The sequence below is a fragment of the Falco biarmicus genome, chromosome 2 (genome assembly GCF_023638135.1).
Source record: "Falco biarmicus isolate bFalBia1 chromosome 2, bFalBia1.pri, whole genome shotgun sequence".
NCBI classification, from domain to species: domain Eukaryota; kingdom Metazoa; phylum Chordata; class Aves; order Falconiformes; family Falconidae; genus Falco; species Falco biarmicus.
This window is the reverse complement of record NC_079289.1, coordinates 67648268-67670220: the sequence shown is the minus strand read 5'-3', so window position 1 is coordinate 67670220 and position 21953 is coordinate 67648268. Positions and strand designations below refer to the sequence as shown.

The following is a 21953-nucleotide window of genomic DNA, read 5'->3' as shown; positions in this document are numbered from 1 at the left end:
AAAAGAAACAAGAAACCATGGAATTAGATAGAACAGCAGATTTCTGTAGGCAATAAAGAGTGAAAGATGCTCACAAGCAGGCTCATTCCTTCCCTATTGCTGTAAAGTAACTAAAGCAGTGGGGCATGCCAGTTCCAAAACCATCCAGGAAATATGAACTAGCAGGAAGCATTACTATGGCAACACCTATCTAGAACTTTTTTTTTTTTTTAAATAAGTATTGTCCTTTGGCTACAAAAAACCATACCAGAAGAATGAAATTCTGGGAGAGAGCAGCAACAACAAATTTAAAAGCAGCAAGTATCTTGTCCTAGAACCTAGAGACTGCAAGGCATGGGAACAGGAACATGAACAATAGAGGACCACAACAGATAAAAATCTGAACATGGGAAGCCTTCCTATGCAAAGCGGTTTGAATAGCACGTTTTTCCAATTCATGTACAGACCTCCTACTGCCTAAAACCTCTATGCTAGAAAAGTCAGCCTCTAACCAAGAGTCAAGTGTTCACGTCTACTTCGCAGACTTCTGCAGTTGAAACTTCCTTTTAATCCCTCTTTTCAGGCTTGACACTTGGTTTTGAAATTCTTTAGATTACATTATGGTGAAACTCACAAATAGACGAGGACTTCTTTTAAGAGGCAGAATAACCAAGTAGCAGCAAATTCTGTCAGTGGTGTGACCTAATGGTTCCACGAGCATTTGGGCTTTCAGTATGAATTTGTTACAGTACTCTAACTGCAGCTTTGGCTAGTCCAACTACTCATGAAAGTTTAAGACCGGAGGATGACGAGATAAAATACTTTACAAAGGTGTATTACACTAGAAAGTTAATCCCATTTAAAGAAAGAAGAGATTATTTTTTCCTCTCCAGTGTTCTTCACTGATTTCTTTAGAACAACAGCTAACTCATAACTTGAATAACATTAACAGGCTACTCAAAATTAGTGCAGAAGCAAGGCATCTTGATAAATCTGCAGAAATTCAAGTACAAACACTGGCTCCCTTGCTGACTATGCTGTCAAGTATTTGGGCATGGCTTAAGTTTGAGATGGAGACTATGACTGTGGAGACAGATGAAGAAGTTAAAAACGCCATGTTTAACATGCCCATTTTAGTAAGTTTTAAAACATCTTCCAACTGCTACAGTAGTTTCTACATCCTTCCAACTTACCATCCAACTTTTCCTAGGTAAGGAAGTAGTAAACTGCTTCAACTCTGAACTTCACAGATTTTGGCCTTAATGACTATCTGTTTCCAAAAGAAGAATCAAAGCCAACTTCCAACTCAGGCTAGCCCAAACCTGGGGCTGTGAATCACTTGTTGTTTTCTCAGCAGGTCTGACTCAAGCTCATGTTGTACAGCTTTGCTCTTCCCACAGGCAATGGTAATAAGCAATCAAGCAAGCCTCCTTAAAAGCACAGTATCACCCAGCATAAACTCCTTCAGAAAAATACCAAACACTGTAACAATGATCCCACCTGCATGAATAGTTAACATTCATCTCAAGGCTTACGGCTTCTGGGATCTGTGGATGTTTTGTGGCTCCTTCCACCACATTTGGAGGAAACAGTTTAGGAGCACCTACAAAAAATGTCATCTCTCTTGAAAAACAAACATTTGAGTCTTCACCTTCTAATACCTCAGGTTTAGCAAAATATAGCTAACAACTTATCACAAATCAGAAAACAGGCCCTTAAGACAAGTCAAGCTGTCAATCAAAATGAAATTGTCTCTTAACATTAATTCTGCATTAGGTCTTTTGGGGCTTCACATACACAAACAATGCAACACGCAGAATCTACAAGTTTTCAGGAAATTTAAGTCTAAATTCAGACCCTTAAATTGATGGATGTCAGAGATGTCAAAGCAGCCTACATGATTTAGCTGTTTTGCCTAGATCCCATGGTTGTAATCGAAGCTTATATTGAAGCACATTTAAGATGCAAATCTCATACTAAGTCCTACTTCTTATGTCTCCAGGTGTAAGTACCAGCAAGTTTTTAACTTTTCCAGCGTAGGAGAGACTTTAGCTATAAGTCTGTATATAGCCTTTCCCAGGTGAGACAACACTATGAAAAGAGTTAACATTTTGATTTGTTAGAGAACAACAAAGTTTAGACAAGTTCCAGAATCTGACACGCCAGATTGTAAGCAATATCTAACCAGTGAAAGGACATAACCAAACACACTGGAGAGAAATGGTTTCACTGTGAAAGCTACCAATGTCTCAGCAAGACATCTAGAATTCAGTAAATGGCCTGCTAAACATCACTATTTGGTCTAACTGTATGCGAGCCTCTAATGACAGCGATATGAAATAGCAAAAACGTCACACAGAAATCACAACTATATAACGCAATCACAATTCTGTTATTGCTGTACAGAATTTGTCAGACCAAAGAAGCCCTACTGTGACAGCTAGGTTAACAGATCCAGCTGAAGAAAGTTCTCCTCCCTCTGTTGAACTATTTGAGTTTCAATAAAACTACTACTTCCTTCCTTTTTGTCAGCCTTCTTCAGTATTCAGAAGTATCAGCATAACCAAAAGGAACTTAGCGGGAAAGTATTCCTCTTAAAAGTTTTAGTATTTAAGAACTACGAAGTTAAGTGTAAGATATAATCGTATCTTGACAAGGTCACCCAAGGAGGCTAATTGAATCAAGAAAACCAGATCATTTGTCCAATATAATAATTTCCCCTGCTAGCCTGTAACTGACAGATATTTTCTGAGGAGTAAGACAATCTCACTTCATATTTGGCCAAAAGTAGGTTCATGTCACACCAAGTTCTTGGAGGTACTGCTGCCACTCAGCTTCACTGCGAAATTAATCTTCGCTTGGGCCTGAAAGTTATGAGACTGAAGTTATTTCTGACTAACACTAGCTTGAAACACCTGCAGAGCAATACACGGGGACGGGAGGAAGTGTTTGCATAGATTGCCATTATCTTTCCCACTCTTCCTCTGAGCATCGGTAGTCTAAAATGAACAAGATTGTTTAAGTGTTTATTGGAGCATAATCAGGTATTACTTGAACTCTGTGTGTTCACCAGGGCTAAAAATCAGGGAACCTGCATTTCGTAGGGACTATTTCAGAGTCACCAAAATACTCTGAAGAGCTTACTTATGGCTGGCCAGAAGAAAAGCACAGAAAACTTATCTTTGCTTTCTTCCCCCAACAGACTTCAGCAATTCATGGACAGTTTGCTCTGCTTTGGAGTTGCAGCTCATAGAGGAAGGCAACATCTGGGATGCCACCTCAGCTCCAAAATGCATGGCTGGACAGCACATTTCCTTTGTGAAGCACGTTTTGCCTTCTATAGAGGAGCTCCCACAATCCTGATCATTAAAGCTCATTTATCAGATGGACTGCTAGTTGAATGGAGGCTGCATAACTGAGCGTGGTTTCTTCCCCCACAACGTGCTGGAACTCACCGCAGGACACAGTTCCCCTTTTTCACTGCTTTTAAAAGATCCTTGGGCCACTACCAGTGAGGTGGGGCCCCCAGACTAGATCCCACAGGGAATTATTGCCAGGCAGGGTGGACTAAAGGGATAGAAATAAAGGTGAAGTGTCAGCCATAATCAAAACAGCTGCAGAGCTATGCAAGTCTGGCTACCTAACCACACCTAGACAATGAAAACACGTTATAGCCAGTACAACCTCAACAAGCTATTTTACCAAAGCTGGACAAACTGACAAAAGAAAATGAATAAAGTCCATTGGAAAGCCACACCTAACGGCTTTGTGGGAATATCTTAAAGATTCCTAACCATGTACAGCTTGTACTTCTACTTCAGATACAAAACACAGCAGCAATTCAGTCTAGAGTTTGGAAGATTTCAGGGAGGAAGAAGATTGCAAGTTGCTCATAAAGGCCTAAAATTCTAACGCAATATAGAAAGTGGTTGTGGCCAAAACAAGTTGCCACTAAATGCTGTTCAAGCCTTTCCTGTCATTCTCTAATCTTCACTCAGTGTATACTACCCATTCAGGCCCCATGTCTGCCATTATCCTGGTGAGCAGGAGACAAAATGGCAAAGTCCTTCCTCAACAGTAACACTCCCCACCCCAAAGCTTTACTTGCCTTGACATGCTTCCATAAACCCAAGGACTTTTTTCCTATACTGTACACACAATATATAGCAAAATGTCAAACCTTATTCCTATCCACAGACTCTAAACTGACTTAAAGAGAATTTCACCAGATTAAGAAGGAGAGTTATGTTATGTGGTCAGCATGGATTACACTAACTCTGGACAGTGCCCCATCACAGAATGAGGCATGGCTAGCAGAAATGAATGATCAGGTAAAATAATGAGCAGCATTTTTTTAATGAAAGTGGAGTACCAAGGTCAATTTGTAAACAAGTGACTGCTGAAACAGCTAAATCAGGAAGGTTAGTACAGATTTCAAGAACAAATAAACTGTCCCCTGGCAAAAGCCTAGCAGAACAAGTGTTAAAATAGTATCAGCATCCTCCAAAAAAATTAGTGCAATGTGTCAATAATATTTAAATTGTAACTTTTTGTCAAAAAGTTTTTTCTTCTTAAGAAAAAAAAAAAAAGGAACCAGGCCATGTTCTTATTGTAAATCACAGCACAGGCTCAATAATAAAGCCTTGGCCTTCATGGGCATAAAGTAAAAAAAGTCTCCACACATACAACACTCAGACTATAGGATTACAGCCTTAATGCTACTGGATGTTGGTATACCAAAAAAATCAGTTGCATTAACTCTTCAGTATTAAAGTTCTTTCAATGTTACTCTGTTCTTATCCCCCCCGCCCCTAAACTATAACAGTGAACTCACATCTGCATCAAAAAACATTCAAGCGACTAAGTCTTTAAAACTGCAGAAGACTAACTCCTTATTTAAAGAGGATAAATAAATAAATTTCTTGTCACACAATTACCTGAAGAGTTCTTTTGCTTCAAGGAACTGAAGCTGTGCAAACTGTATAAAACCTGCTTGCTGCAGGATTCGTTTGTACATTACCTATGAAAGAGAAGGGGGGGAAAAAGGTTTATTATGTTTGTAAGAATTTATTTACACAGTGCTAGTCACTACTGCAATAACTACTTGCCAAAAAACCTGAACATATGATCTTCAACCAGACCTGTCAAATTACATGCAAAATAAGCCTTCATCCTCTACATTTTGAATTGTATGTACTTGAATATACCAAATATGCTGCCTGGACTCAGTTTCTGACACAGAAGTATGTGAACACAAAACTATTCACGAGTACTTACTAAAAACAAAGTCAACAAACAGCAAGTTTAAGTTTTCTTATTCAAATAATGACTTATCTGACAGTCTGACAGCCTGAAATTTTTGCCTGTGGTATTTGCAAATACAAAACCAAAAGGTTATCTTTGACATTCCCCATGACTCAGCAGGCATTAAAAAAAAAAAAAAAAAAAAAAAAAAAAAAGATTTAACTCAAGAGTGGTCCCACTGGACCACACACAGCCAATCTTCTCCCCACCTCATCCCACTTCTGCAGCAACCATGCTAGTGATTCTTATAGTTTCATCCCCGGCTGATGACCATATTTATGACTTTCTGCCAGTGTGGGGTTTTTGTTTTGGTTTGTTTTTTTTATAAGTAAGAGTACTTCCAAAACAGTTCAAATTATCCAACATGCAGCACACTATGCAATATACATAAAAATACGGTTAAAAAGAGGAGCACAAGTGAACCATATGAAAAGCTATGTATTATGAAGTTTTAGTGTTAAGGTCAAGCCTAGACAGAAAACAGTTAACAAGAAGTTCACTAGAAGAACAACACAAAACTACGTTAAACGCTAGGTACTTATTTGATCTGAAGAGTCAATTAGTTACCATGAGATTAAAAGAAACTTGTGCTCAGAATATTTCCAACAGCAAAAGAGAATTACTAAAACCAAGGAACCTAAACTGTGCCCTGCAAAGCATCCACCCTTTGTGATAACACCGGGATTTTGCAAATACACCTAGCTACATCCACATACCCTCACGTTTTCCCTTCAACTTTCTCATGAATATACAGCTTTCTAATGTTTATCAGTGTACATGAATGCTGTTATCAATAACAGACTCCTATTTTCAATGAAAACACCCAGAGAAACTGCAACAGTTCGCAACATAGTCCAAGCAGGAATTGCTAAAGTGTCAGGCCTCAAATAGGGTAGAGACTGATACTCTAATTCATGATTTTTCATCTTGATAAAGATTGTAGACTTACTAAGAGAAAAGCCTGCTTAAATCCATTTAGTCTGTGCATGCTTTACTAATAGTACCTTAAGGACATACTTAGTCTTGATCATTAGCAAGCCATTAAAACCTATTGATTTGAAAGGTTGTGGGACTTTTCCTGTATCCCCAGTGTGGGGGGCAGAAAGGGAAGCAGAGGGAAATGCTACCTGGCACCCCTTTTCAGACAAATGTAACAAAAATAAACAAACAATACTTCATGACATCTTTATATTAATTAACGTTACTATGCTTTACATCCAAGTCTACTAATTCAAAATATACCTAAGTAAAGCTAAAAGGCAATTTAATTACAGTAATAAAGTAAAACTACCTGAGATCATCAAGTCATAAAATATCCAAAATATTTTGTATTTACAACTGTGTTATTATATCAATAAACAGTAATCTGAACTGATGAATACCCAACCCGTCACATTCTCAAAGATGCTGGTAAAGGACTTCATCTGCAACTATCTGTATTTAGCAGGGCCAGAAAAACCTCAAAATCTGGCCTCAGGCTTTCCACTGAGGGTTGAAGTACAGACGTTTCTCGACCCGCTAACTAGTATCAAAAGTAGGTGGCTGGTTGTTTGGGTTTTGTGGGTTTTTTTAAGTCCGTTTTCAATCTTTGCAATGGAGCAATCACTAATATTTACTATCTTTATTATTATTATTATATATTTTATAAATACATACAATATATAATTATATATTAATATTACTAATGTTTAGTGAATTTGGAGATTGGAATTAAGTTTGAATTCATCCAAGACACTGAAAATACTGCTTTAATTGTAGAGCTTAGTCTGTACGGCAATCTTTTCAACCAGAAGTTGAAAAGAGCTTGTTGACAGTAAGAGGTATAGGCCCAAGGAATCAGTTTTAAATTTGAACTGATTAAGTGGTATTCACTTTCATTTAAATGTTGACATATCTTCACTTGTCCCTTAAAGTCACACAACAAAAACTATGTAGAATATCTACAGATAGACTTCCCAACTTTTAATAATGCAGTGACGGGACAGGGAGTATCCAAGCTGATTTTTAGGCAAGAGAAACACCAGATATTAAGATGTCCTGTGGTAAAGTTTATGGAAGCAACAGAGCAGAGTTGCTGTGGAAAATTCAGTCTTCTCCTTCCCAGAGGCTTTTAAAAAGCAGCTAGACCTATATGCCAAAAAAAATTAAACTGTATATGGTTATGATAGAAAAAACATCTTGAGTTCTTCCAGACCCGTTTGCCAGAATACTGCAATATGCTTCTTTTAAAAAGGTACTAAGTTACACCCAATCAACATTCAATATGCTGTTTATTCTCCTATCATTTTTCAAGGGCCACCATAGGACCTGAAGTGCTTTAGGGAAATTCTATGTTGTTGACTGAATTCACATTAAAAAACTAGCTAAAAAAATATGAAATAAGATTGTATTAATTCATATCTGAAAAAGCACTAGGAAACAGAAAGATAACTGCTGATGCTGTGATAGCTACAGTGAAGCCTTAGCTCCCCCAACTGCTATGAAAATCCTTTCTAAAATGGTCAAAATTACCAACTAGATTGCCAAAAAGATTTTTTCTAGAAAGTTACTTCGACTTCTGGTCAGGTTTGGGTGCAGTTAGTATGCTTTTTGAAACTAAAACAGAACAAGAAGGAAGGAAAAAAAAAAAAAAGAAAAAAAAGACAAAAAGAGATACCTATGCAAGATGTGTGTCAATCTAACCAAGGTCTTCACTACCATCAACCATGATTTCTGCAAACTTCAGTTGTCCTGAAAAATTAATAAGTAGTATTCAGTCATTTCATGGTAGCATGGTAGAAAGGCCTTTGTATTCTTCTACCAAAAGTGATATCCAAAGCCATCTCCTTGCAATACTTCCGCTTAGTGTTTTTTACCTAACTAGTAAGTCTTGATGCTCAAAGAGAAAAGAATTTTCATCTAATACAGCAGAGAGAAATTTGCCACCTGCAGGGCCCACAGGTTAAAACAACTAATCCATGACCTACTTCTTTCCAATAACTAAATATTGGCTGTACAAATAATTCTGGGAGTATAGTACTTTACTGTTTCAATCCCACTATCATTCTGCATTACCAGCACACACACACACACACATATATATATTTATGCTGATATAATACTGTTGATATAAAGAGAGAGAGCATGCACCTGTGTATGCATGCAATGACAACGAAGTATTGAACTGTAGGAAAAAACCTGACGTTGTCAAGAACTGTCCTACAATGCCATGACTGAGTTCAAGTCACCCATAAGATGGCAACAGCCATTGCAAACTGCAGGAATTAAAGCAGTGTGTGGAAAAGGGGGCACTATACCATGTGTACCAGGCAATTACTATCACTCTTCTGTATGTATAAATTATAGTGGCTGGATAAAGTGTCTTAATGCCAAACCTACACATTCCTCCCTACTGCTCATATAAAATGGCAAAATAAGGCCTTCAAAGTGTCAGCTACTCAAGAATCAGTAAAGCTTGCAAAATAGATATCTTAAGATATCTGTTAGAAGATACCTGTTATTTATCTGCCTAATAACTATTACCTGAAGATCTCTCTTAGACATTATTTAGAAACAAGTGACTACGATCAGTTAAAATATGCCAAAAAAATGCTGCAAAAGACATATGTAAAGCATGTGATTTGGTTGAACTCAATCAGCAAGACTACAGTAAAAGAAATTCTGATGTGCTTGTAACAAACCTGTAATGACAGCATTAAGTATCAGAGGCACATTAGAAAGCAAGCTCAACATGTTCAGTTTCCAACTACAGATAAGCTCTGAAAAATTGGACTAACAACTACTCAACCAAGTTGAGTCATTTTAATATGAAACAGTAGGAGCCTCCAATTTAAGCTGGTTAATATCAGTTTGCAAATACAGCCCAGAACTAGAACAGGCTATTCTGCTTGCAAGTACTGTTTCCTGTTTTTCAGCTGTAGCACTGACTCAAAAGTAACTGAACACCCTTAGAAGTACATTAAGGTAGCAAGAATTTACAATAATCTTGGTAACAGTAACTTCAGGAAGACAGACATCATGCACATATGAAACATGTGAACAGAAAGTAACTTATCCTAGACACAGAAAAATCCTAACTGCAAGAAAAATTAGGAGGAATGAGATTCTACGTATTGTCTTTTAGATAATGAATACAGTTCATTCTGTGGCAAAACACAAAGACATCCTCACAGTAAATCTACATAAACTGGAAAGAAATAATTGGAGAATTAGAGGTCGTCATACATAGAAGAAACTAATTAGATCATGCAACCTGTCCTCACAGCAAGATTTTAGTTTGTTTCTTTAAACAGATTGCAAAGGGAAAGTTGGAAACAAAGATGCAAAGCAAAACATGCTGGAAACTGAACTACGTATTTGCCTGAATACTTTCCAGCTGCAAGTACTTCCAGATAGTTGTACCTTAGCAAAAGGATGGAAACAGTTTTCTCACCAAGATTTTTACTTCCAGCAGCCTCCCAGCTGTTCATTCAACAGAGGAGTTAATGATCACAATGAAAACTCATACAAATATAATTTAATTTAATGACTGCTTTTCAAGGGCCTTGACCAAATTTTAAATGGCAGGGTATTTAAAACATCTTGCAGTTAATATAAAGTAAAAAAATCCTGCTGGACTGAACCATTTTGGACCACTCCAATTCTGTAATTTCCACAGTCATGTTCCAAACTTTACATCTTCCTAAACAAACTGAAAGTAATGCAACACATACTATTTTGATGGCACCAAATGCTCCAAAGTACATTAAATGAACCAGATTTTCTGCAGGTTACAGATCAAGTTTTGCCTTTACAAAAGAAAAAAAACTAAGTCAAATATTCATTCACCTTCTTGGTGAGTAGATTTCATGCTATTTTTCCAAGTTTCAGTCTCTAAATGACAAATAGGAACAAATACAGCAGAAAATATATATTGTAATTTAAACCAGAGATAGAAGGAAATGAGTACAATTCTCTAACAAATACTCTAAATCAAAGAGTTACTAAGATACTTTGCCACATGAAAATCTTAAATATTCAATTACACACTAGTACAAGAACTACTTGTATGAGTTTGAAAGTAGGACATATTTGCTTTAGACTTCCCATCACTTAACTTCAAAGTTGTACTACTGTGGCATTTAGGACATGGTGAGAATAGCCAATAAAAAAGTAAAACTTAAAATTTGCAACTTGAAATGAAGTATACTTTTTTAAAGAGCAATAGCAAATAACAACTGAATCTAGTCCTAAGGATGCATTGCAGCAGATTTTCTATCATTAGTTTATCAGTTTTGTTTTCAATTTTTCCAAGTTACACACTTGAAAAAAACCAACACAAAAACCCCAGCAGAACAGCAGCATTATCACAGCCTTTACAAGCACAAGCCAATTCAGCAGCACATCTATTTCCTCAGGCTGAAACCATGAAAGGTATTTGATTTCTCTTCAATGTAAATTCCTTCCCCACCCTCTCTTGGTATACATGGCCCCACTGTGAAATTTATATTTTCATGAAAATTAAAGGAAGGACAGACCTGAAATTTCTCTTTTGGAATATTCCTTCGAGCTCCTTTTGCTAGAACAAGGGCTTCTTCCACTCTGTGGCTAGCTAGAAGATCCTGAATCTGTTTTTCCAAAGGTAGCGGCACCAAGATATACACACCCTTGTTAGTAGCAACAATCACCTTTCCTGGGTAGAGCAGACAGACACATTCAGTTTATATTTTCTACAGAAAAAGCACATTTCAGAAATAAGCTTTAAGACTTACTATTTAAGATACAAGAACCTGAACAGTGATAAAATAAAAAAATCGTATTTGTTGTTACCATATTTACTAGCTAGTGTAGTTCACCTGTAAATTGCACTTCAGAAATACAGAGATAATGGTAAACATTTATTTACAGCAGACTTTATCCCTCTCTGAGTAAATGAAACTGGCTATAGTCTCTCATGATGAGCTAAGCTGTAAAGGCCACCACTGAAACTATTACCCACACTCCACAGAATAGGGACTTTTAACTACCAGATATTTCCACATGCTTACATCAGAAAATTGTAAGCTGTACATCAAAGGCAGCAAGCAATGCACATTTCTTGTTGTTCATATTGTACTGAACAACAAAAAACTGAACACAAAGTTCATAGTGCTACAGTTTGTAGGTCTCCTGGAAAAAAAAAGCAACACAATGTATTTCATATTTCAGAATTCTTAATTGAAAAACAGGTCAAAAGAATTTTTTGTACTTTTTGTTTAATAATTTTTATGAAATATTCCATTGGAAACCTCTCACACAGATATTTCAGAAAGAAATACAAAATAACAATTTTTAAAATGTTAGAATTCTGTCAGGAGAGCAACAGAGAAATACCTCTAGCTCACAGTTACTGACTCATAGCATAATACTGCTCCTTTGAAAGGAATAATCAAGTTACAAGAAAAACCTCTAACCCCACAGACTCCTACCAACAATTAACTTGACAATTAAAGCATATTTAATGAACACACACTCTGTTAGAATTTGGGATGTGGAATTACATTTTGTGGAATTTTGGATTACTACAGTTTTCCTATCATAATTAGCAGATATCTAATCAGGAAAGCATTTGCAACAAAAGTTTCAACAGTTGATGTGCTTGATAGATACTCTGTTTAAAAAACAAACTGAAGTGACTGTGCCCACAGCAGTGGCTGTTCCAGAATTACTGATGCAAAAAAGTGCCCTTTTTAATACCTTCGAAGTCCTGTAGAATGTGACCTTCTTTAAAAGGCAGGGTTTGCTTTTGCTGCTGGTCCAGCATGCTGTGCACCGTAATGAATTCATCATCAAGAGCAACGACGTAAGGAAAGCACAAAGCTGCTCCAATCACGTTCTCTGACCAGTGCACAGGGGCACGCTGTGAAATGCCATCTACAGTTGCAAACATGCCTACAAAAGCAAAAAACAAAGCCTGAGGCCTGTGCTAGTTGAAAACTGTTGTTTTCCCAACATGAAGCATGGGTACCAAGGTGCAGAAATAAAGTCTCAGATGAACAGATGCAGTATCAGGTGGCATGACAACAGCACATCACACCTCCCTTGACCTTACAGGCCTGTCGGTTGAATTTTTTTTTCCTTCTCCTTTACCACAAAAACAGGTGACACCAAAAACTGAAACAAGAAGAATACTGAAACTAGCCAGAATTATTCAAGTTTAGTAAGTTTCAGATTTTTTTTTAGTAAGAATTATGCCATGTAGTTTGAATTAATTTCAACACACTAATATTTACTGAGACCCAGTTTTCAAACAATACAGCCTTAGTAGGAGCCACAGATCTGCAGTGCCTGACCTATCTGGCAGTACAAACATATTTGTTCCTTGTAGTGTCAAATGTCTAACAAGCATTTTAGTTGACAGAATAATTTACTACTTCACTTTTGCTACAGCAAAGTTTTCACAGAACAAGGGTCCAGCTCTTTGGGATGATTCCCTTCCTGTGAGGTATCTGTGTTTTCAATAATTTGAAAGAAAATGCAGAGGTTGCATACAAAGCACATTTTCCCAAAAGCCAAGCACAGACTAAAGATTTTTTTAATATCCCAATGATAACCTCCTATGCTGTCTTCAAAATAACCATATTAAATCTTCAGTTAATTTGTGGTTTTCGTTGCCGCTATCTTTCCTCCTGTCTATCCTGCCCTCCTCCTTTCTAGCTTAATAAAGGTTTGACTTGCTTTTGGACCACATGTCGCTGGTTCTATTTATGCTACTTGGTGTTCCCCAGCTCTTCCCAAGACATTAACTGAAGAAAAACTCCAGTCAAAGTTTTCAGGCCTAGTTCAGTAAACCTTTGCTAGCTGAGCCATACTGAAGCACGTTACAAACTTCTGTTCTAAATATGAATGCATACCCCTTAAAACCAGTACTCTCAGGCCATTAAAAAGACATGCCCATGAAAACTGTTCTTCAGCAGGAATGAGCTACTTGACAGCTGGCAGAGTAAGTCTGAGCTCTAAAGGACAGAGGAGATTAAAAGATTATGTTATTCAATTTACAAAATCTCTTCCAAACAGAGGATAATGAGGCAAGGGTAGCTGATTATGAGAACCATGTTGGAATTAAAAAAAAAAAAAAAAAAAAAAAGGAAAAAAAACCCTGAGGGTTGTAGGTTTCTACAGAATTACAATGTAGAGACTAAGCTTCTGGATCCTTTATAGCAGCTTTGAAATGATCAGCCCTTTCCCTTGACTAAGGGTGCAATACATAATTAAAACTTCAACATCTGACTTGGCAAGTAACATTACTTGCTTTTTCACTATAATGATCAGCTTTTCAATCAGAGCACCTCACAGAAAATACTTTTTTTGGCCATTATATGTAATTCCCATTTTACTCTACAGATCTTGATATTCTTAGGGATTAGAAGTGGAATTTTATGCCAGGCAGGCTGCACTATCCATTTTTAATGCCTTCCAGTTGTTACTCTGTGCTATAAACCCATGTCAAAAAGTGTGAGAAAACTTGAGTTAAATACATACTAAGCAGTAGTAAACGCAGGGATAATATTTGAGATATTCATTCTTAGAATTTTCTATTTCTCTGACAGTCTCAGAAAAATAAAACCCCCTGATTTTAAAATTATTTTTTTTAAATGACAGAGCTCCTTTTAGCTAATTTTAAAAAAACCCTTTATGGTAGTGAAAGGGTATGCAGAGCAGTGCATAGTACTTTTCCAAGTCAGTGTCTCTTTACATCCCTCTGCCCTCAGCAGCTAGTGCTTCTGTGATAGAATGATACATTTTCTGCCTTCATCCAGCTCTCACCTAAAGATAACAATAAAGAAGACAACTACAATCAGAAGCCATGGCCTTTTTATAGTACAGGAATGTGTTTGAAGAAACTGATGATGAAACCATTAATCAATTCTGTATTAAAAATATGTATGCTATCCAGAGGTTACAGGTTACTCAAAACGCAGCTACAGTTTTCAGCTTCAGGAGATCTAGAAATGTATAGAATCATAAGAATAATTTAAGTCAGAAGGGGTTTCTGAAGGACACAGTCCAGCCCACCGCCCCTTAAGAGCAGGACCAACTTAGACCAGGTTACTCACAACTCTGTGCAACAGATTATAGATTTCATTTTAAAACAAAAAGCTTCTTAGAGAAAATACCTGTAAAAATTGAAATAAAACTTCTTTATTGTTATTACTTGCCTAAAAAGGAATACAAAAACTTTCAGCTATCGCAGAAGTTGACAGCATGAAGAATACTACAAGTGAGTGAAAACAAGGGATCATGCTGGTTCTGTTGACTACCCTGCTTTATGCAGTGTGGTCGGCTATGAAAAGGGGCACTGCATAACCTGTGAATCATTCTGCTTAGTACCTCTGCACTTGTTCTAAGTGACAAGGGTCAGCTCTCCAACTCCGTTTGTAGTCTACCCAATCACTATAGAACTGTTCAAACCATGCACCACTAAGTTTATTCTAGAAAAGCAAAAGGAATAAACTAAAACTAGGTATTTAAAATTTGTATTTTTTTTATTCATTAAAGTCATGGAATAGTTGAAACAGGAAGGAAACTTTGGAGACTGTCCAGCCTGACATCCCTGCTCAAAGAAGGGTCAACTGTAACAGGTTGCTTGAGATCTTGCCCAGTCAGGTTTTGAGTACCTCTAAGAACAGACTCCACACCCTCTCCAAGACTTGTTTCCTGGTTTGGCCACCATCACAACAAGGAATTTGTTTTCTTATGTTTATATAGAATTTCCTGTATTTCAGTTTGCACTGACTGCCTCTCATCCTTTCCCCTGGATACAATACCACTGAGCAGTATCTGACTTTGTCTTCTTTACCACCCCCCATACACGTTAGCAAGATCTCTGCAAACATTTTCTTCTTCAGACTGAACAGTCCCAGCTTTCTCAGCCTCCCCACATATGAGGTGCTCTTATTTTTCTGGTCCTTTTCCTATCTCCTGTCTTTCTGGTCCTTCAGTGGATCTACTCCAGTATGTCCATATGATTTCAGAGAGGCCAGAACTGGACCCAGCACTCAAACGTGGTCTCACTAGGACCGAGTGGAAAAAATGCCTCTCTTCTCAACCTGCTGGCAGCAATTGTCCTAATAGAGTAATTTAGGTTGGAAAAGACCCTTAAGATCATTGAGTTCAACTGTTAACCTTGCACTACCATGTCCACCACTAAATGCGGCCCAATAGGCTGTTGGACAACTTTGCCACAAGGCCACACTGTTGGTTCATGGTCACCTTGCCCCTCAGAGCCCCAAGGTCCCTGGTCAGGAAAGGTACCTTTCCAGTCGGTCAGCTCCCAGCCTGTACTGGTTCATGGGGTTGTCCCTCCCTAGGTGCAGGACTTCACATTTCCCTTTACTGAACTTCATGAAATTCCTGTCAGTTCATTTCTCCAACCTGTCAAAGTCCCTCTGAATGGTCACACAATTCCCGAGTGTATTAACCACTCCTCCCACATCTGCAAATTTGCTGAAGGTGAACTCTACCCCAACATCTGTATTAATGAAGATGTTACTACTGACCTCACATTGGCCCCCGGCAATACACAAGTAGCAACTGACCTCCCATGGTGCATCCCATCAAGTCCCACAGATTTGTCTGTCCAGTCTATTTAAGTGTTCCATAACCTGATCCTTCTCTACTGAGGACAGGTTTTTGTTGCTCCAAATTTTCTCACCGGTCCTAGGGGCTAAGGATTCCTGAAGGAAGATCATACCAGTAACAACTGAGGTAAAGGCAGTATTAAGCACCTCGGCTTTTTGCATACCCTTTAGCATCAGGTCCCCAATCCCATTCAGCAGTGGGCATCCATTAGCCTTCCTTTGCTGCTGATATGCTTGTAGAAGCTTTTTTTGTCACCCTTCATGGTGCTCAGCAGAACCAATGCTAGATGGACTCTGGCCTCCCTAACCCTATCCCCACATGCTTGGACAGTGTCTCTATGTTGCTCTGAGGTCACCTGGTCCTGCTCTCTCTTCACTTGCTTCCTTTTTATATTTCAGTTTAGTCAAGAGCTGCCTGTTCATTAATGCAGGCTTCCTGCCACCTCTGCTTCTTTTCCTGCTCATTGGCATGGGCCATTCCTGAATTTGGAAGAGACAGCCCTTCTCTCCAGGCCCATATCCTGTGGAATTCTTTTAAGCAGGTCCCTGAACAAAAGTCTGCTGTCCTGAAAATTAGGCTTGTGTCTTTTTGCCTTGTTCCCTTCTCTCAGGATTCTGAACTTCACCATCTCACAGACACTCAGCAAGGCTGCTGGCCTGACCTTCACATTCCTAGCCAGGTTCAACAAAGCACATCCCTTCATCAGCTCCTCAGTTACCATCAATGCACTCCAGAAATCTCCTGGACTGCTTGCGCCCTGCTATGTTGCCCCTCTAGCAGGTAGTGAAGTGGTTCAAGTGCCCCCCAAGAACCAGGGCCTGCAAATGCAGGTTTCTTCCTGTCATCTGGAAGAGGCTTTACCTACATCATCTTCCTGATAAGGTGGTCTGCAGCAGGCACTCACCATGTCACAACCCACGTTAATCTGATCTGCCCTCTAACCCTAATCCATAAACTCTCAGCTGCGTCCTCCTTTGTCCCATGGCACACCACCATATCTTCCTACTGCTCTCATGTAAAGAGCAACCTCTCACCTGTGCTGTTAACACATTGCTGTGCTAATTTCCCAGAAAAAGTGAGAAAGGTTTCAGCATCCTGTTGTTTTGTATAAACAACTTTGTGCCCATGGGCCTGAAGCAAGGCCTCTTCAGCGCTGTTTGTTGAATACAAAGTCTCTCATCCATGTCATCCTGCACTCTGTTTCCCAACTCAGCCTATCACCACCATTCCTCATTTCAATCTTCCTCACCAGGTTGGTCAGCCTGTTGGCAAAAATGCTTTTGCCTCACTTGGCCTGGTGAATCCCATCTCTTCCTTAAATAGGGATCCATAGTTATAAAAGCCAAATCCCTCATCACCAGAAGCTGTGCAATCCGTTGGTGACCTGCACAATCCACCCACTCTTCCTCAAGCTGTTCTTCCTCACTGGCAGGACTGATAAGTAAACCTGCATCTCCAACATGAGAGTCTCCCACTACTATTACTTGTGAATCCCTGCTGGTGCTACTGCATTGTACAGGCTCAGATGATTTGTTGGAAAGAGCTTCCTGTTTCTCATCTGCTACTGTGAGCACTGAACATATTCTATAGATGCAAATCTGTGGGCAGAGAAGGAGAGTTCTTCCTTTTATGAGAAGTCACAAGTTTCCAGCCTTCATCATCACAGAACAAGCAGAGACTCAGCCTGCCCTTCCCTCAGTACAGCTGGGGGTTCAGTCCTGGGTCCTGCAAAGGATTCAACTTTTTTGTCACCTCTGATGCCATGCACTCTGCTGACCTCCTCCTGCATCTCCTTTACTTGGCAAAAGAAATCTTCAATCAAGCACTCATCTCCTACAGGCAGTTTTGGGACAGTTGCCCCAGCTGGTGCGAGGAAGCATGCCCTGTGCCAATATGCAAGAATTGTTTGCTGCAATTTTAAAAGCTTAAAGCCTCTGTATGGCAGGACATCTGATTGGAAACATGCAACAAGAGCTTTATGGAATGAAAAACTAAATTTTGGTAAGCATCGTTTCATACATAAAGAATTGATTTTCCATTCTGAATTAACTACTTACTGGCCAAAATGCAGATGCATCAAAACCAAAGTTCCTCCTCTCTTTTGAAAGAATAAGCTATATACTAACTGCAATTAGAGCCGACAAAGTACTGAATGGATAAGCCTATGGATCAACTATGAGCAGTTCTTACAGTCAGTTTTAAATGCAAAGAGTCTGGGTAACGAAAAAGGTTGCATATCCAAAGAAACTCAAAGATGTTTTACTTCATGATTACCGTTTTAAGTAGTTGCTTTCTGCCATTCTGAATTCCAGTCTTAATTCAAAAGCAAGTTAATCTAAATAAATTTCACTTCAAGTGCTATTAAGCCAAATACATTAATGCAGAATACATCCACCTCAGTAAAAAAGGCTGAACTTGGCACAGGTGCTCTAACAAGTGCCAAACGAATGTGCCTTAACCAGTAAGATGTACAAAAGCAAACCAAAATTAGAATATTTACACTGAGCCTTTTCAAGTCTGTTCATCCTACAGCAGAGGCCTACCTCAAATGTCAAGATGTGCAATGCTTATGTATTATAACAGTGCACAACCATCTTCACAACTTCAGACAAGTGTTAAAACTATGAAGAATTTTACCAAGGAAGCAGAGCAAGATGGGTAATACTAGTCAAAAGAACAGTGGTGAGGGAATAGAGAACAGATAATTAAAAAAAAGTAAAATCCACAAGCTGTATTAGACAAGGAGGAACTATACAATCCATAGCAAGCAGTCTTCTAAGGTTTCTGAGCTAGCGCAAGATACGACTTCGCCTGTATTATGAAGAAAAGGGAAGTTTATAACATGTTTAGAGCTGCAGAAGTGCATTTGCTTAAGATACCACATGCCTGATATTCTAACTCCAGAACAATCTACTTACACAAGGATGCTGGATTTTTTGAGTAAAGGTCTTACTGTACATCTCTCTTCCAGAACACCAGATAAAAGCAAAAAGAATAAATTCTGCTTTTTGACTAAATATAATTATGCTTTTGAAAGTATAACTATTCTTCTTAAAAAAAGGAATGAACCACTTTAATAGAATCTGGTTTGACCAGACAAAGATTGAAGTAAGTATAGGATCTCCTTAGAAACATGTCAAAAGGGAAAAATTTTGGACAGTCAATTCACAATTTTTAACTTTCATAGCACTCCTAAAATGGTTAATGCCCACAAATAAATGTCCACATTTTAACCAACTAAGAGTTTTAACAGGAGGTGGGCAACCAAGAAGACTTACAAAAGCCCTATGAACTTGCTTTTTTCAGGCATCTTAGAACATCTTTGATTTCATAAATTGATGCTGTACTTTCAAGAAAAACTGGTGAGTTGATGTACATCTCACATTCTGGTCACAAGACAAACCAAATATAAACAACAATGCACACTTTTTTTTTTTTTAATTTATATTAAAAAGCCCAAACCCATGCAGATCTCTGAATTAAGGACCTAAATAGTTGGGATTTTTGTGTCATGCTATTCCTAATGCGTCAGGGAAGATACATGAACTGCATCATCTAAATCGAGAGTCATATGGCAAACAGCATGAAAGCATTCTGCCTGTTGTCTGTCAACTCTGGGTTATTGCAGCTTTTCCAAAAAAAGCTCAAGATTACTGACCTCACAGCATATTGTTGATTTAGACAGACTACAGCAGCAGTAGTCTATACAATCATCATCATTCTATTAGACACGAGCTTTATTTCACGTGGTCTAATTTTGGTTTTGCAGTACTTAATCTATCATTTTCTGTAATACAGAGCTGAAAAATACTATTAAAAAATTAAGCAAATGGGAGCATAAAAACTGGGTAGTATCTGACAACATCTATATCTGAGACAGTTTACTTCTACAGGAGTTAGAATACAGTAATAGTGTTTACTTCCACTTACATTTCCTACTAGCACTGTAGTACAACACACTTATTTGTAAACCTGTTACCATCCATAAAACGGACTTTGCATGAAGTCCTCTGAATAGCAACTGAGGAAAAAAATTAAGTGGTCTATGCTAATTTGACAATATTACAGCAGCATGGGGCTCCTCAAATCTAGTCCGGCTGGTCACTACAGAGAGGCTATCAGCCTCTGAAGTTTACTTGCTAACAACCAATTTTTTCACTCTGGGCTACAATACTACTGCTAGCTGTCTATACAGAAACAAAGCTGTCTACAGACACGATTAAATTACAAATAATGACATTTTTGTGCATTAAAAAAACTAGGAGTTATAGTAATACTTACTACCAAAAATTTACCATCTACCTTTCTATCTCAACGTTCCAGTATAGTCCTGTGAAGAAAATTACCATTATTGTGCACAACACTTCATTTGTTAATCTTTGCTTTGCAAACTGGGAGAAACTGAGAGAGAAGGTAAAAAACTTGCAAAAAAAATTACAATCCTTAGTCTCACCTAGGCCTCCGGGGCCAGCCAACAGAAACTCTTGTCTGCCTATCCTTTTCACAATTGGCCGTTTCTCATCACTGCAATAAGGAAACAGATCCTGCGAGACGCCAGTATTATAATTCAAAATGATATACTGTGTAGTAAGTGCAAGACATAAGTAATAACCATCTACAGCCACAGCACAGGGTTGCTCTGGAGTAAACACTTCCTTCACTATCTGGACTCTGTCTTCAAACACCATGAACATTTGAATGGTCCGCCGCTTGACCGAGATAATGCAGACTTCAACACAGAAAGGATCCCCACTCACAGGGTTTTCATTTAATGCAAATGTCACAGCTCCTTTGATTCTAGCGCCACTGGGGACAGGTTCCAAGTTTATCATGTTAACTAGTGTTATCGTGTTGTCGCAAAGCACAAGAAGCCTGGTGAGGGCGGAGGCTGCTTTCAACTCACTCACAGGCTTCTTCAAGCCCAGGTATTTATGCAGTTGCTTTGTGGCAGCAAAAGCTATTTTTCCAGCTGTTGATATCTTTTCATCCAACAGAAAGTGATAGATAAAGCAGTCATTGGTTCCAATATAGAGGTTCTTTCCGCAACACTCAATGCATTCGATGTTGATGTAATTTTTCTCTCCCATTAACATCTCCCGCTCAACAGCAGAAACAAGCTTGAAAGCTTTAACGCTCATTGTGTCTTCTGGGTGATCTGATTAAAGAGGAAAAAAACAAACAAACCACTTTTATCTCCATACAAATAATCAAATAGCAGAGGCAGCAATTTAACATTCACCAATACAAAACCTTCATTGGTGTACTTTTTAATAGTTTATACTCTATTTCCAATCTGATCACACAAGCCAGAATGAACACATTAGTAACTGCAGAAATGAACTGTATGCTTCCGTGTCAAGTCTATTCCGAAACAGATTCACAACAGCACCCAGCTATTTTGAAGTGATGCTTTCTCCACATGTAACCAGCATATTATTGGTGCTCTCAGATACTCTGGCACTACAAGTGGTTCCTGCCAGCACTTAGTGATTTATAAACCTGTCACGCACATGTACGGCTTTCTATCACCTGTACATGAAAACATACAAACTTCAGTTCTCAGATTAGAGAAGTCACATTTCATTTAGTGCTACAAGTTCACATTTCATGTTGCTTTAAACTCAATTTAGGCCTATTGATACATAGTCTCAGTGAAATATGATAGGTATATTCCAGTTTAACACATAATTTACATTCCTTATTCTCCAGCAATCAGAAATCTGTAACTTCCAAGCGACTTAAATAATTATTCAAGGTATCGTCCAACTCATAATAAAAGCTGTTGGATTGTGGTTGTTGTTGGGCTGTTGGTTTGTGGTTTTTTTTTTTTAATATTTGCAGTGTCTGTTTTATTCAGTGCTACTTACACATTCTTTGTATCAGACTATATGCACCAGCAATTATAAAACACATTCACACAGTTAATTTGGAAGCACGGTCCATAAAGCATTCATTAAGCTCAAGATGCAGTATCACAGAAATTAAAGAGTTTCTGGTCTCTACTCTCACAAACATTGCAGAAGTCTGTCTTTAAGTGATAAGAAGCACTTCTAATATTAATTCTACTTTAA

At 38.2% G+C, this 21953-nt stretch overlaps 1 protein-coding gene across 4 annotated transcripts in view; it reads right to left on the bottom strand.

Moving 5' to 3' along the window:
* TGFBRAP1 (transforming growth factor beta receptor associated protein 1) overlaps window positions 1-21953 on the bottom strand; it is a 34774-nt gene that overhangs the window by 10551 nt on the left and 2270 nt on the right. For all 4 annotated transcript variants that reach the window (XM_056329789.1, XM_056329790.1, XM_056329792.1 and 1 more), the window contains exons 2-5: window positions 20336-21037; window positions 11998-12192; window positions 10800-10954; window positions 4917-4999 (exon numbers count right to left, since the gene is read on the bottom strand). In XM_056329789.1, the coding sequence (XP_056185764.1) occupies window positions 4917-4999; window positions 10800-10954; window positions 11998-12192; window positions 20336-21020 (1118 nt within the window). In that variant the 5' untranslated portion in view covers window positions 21021-21037. The remainder of the gene's footprint in view (window positions 1-4916; window positions 5000-10799; window positions 10955-11997; window positions 12193-20335; window positions 21038-21953) is intronic.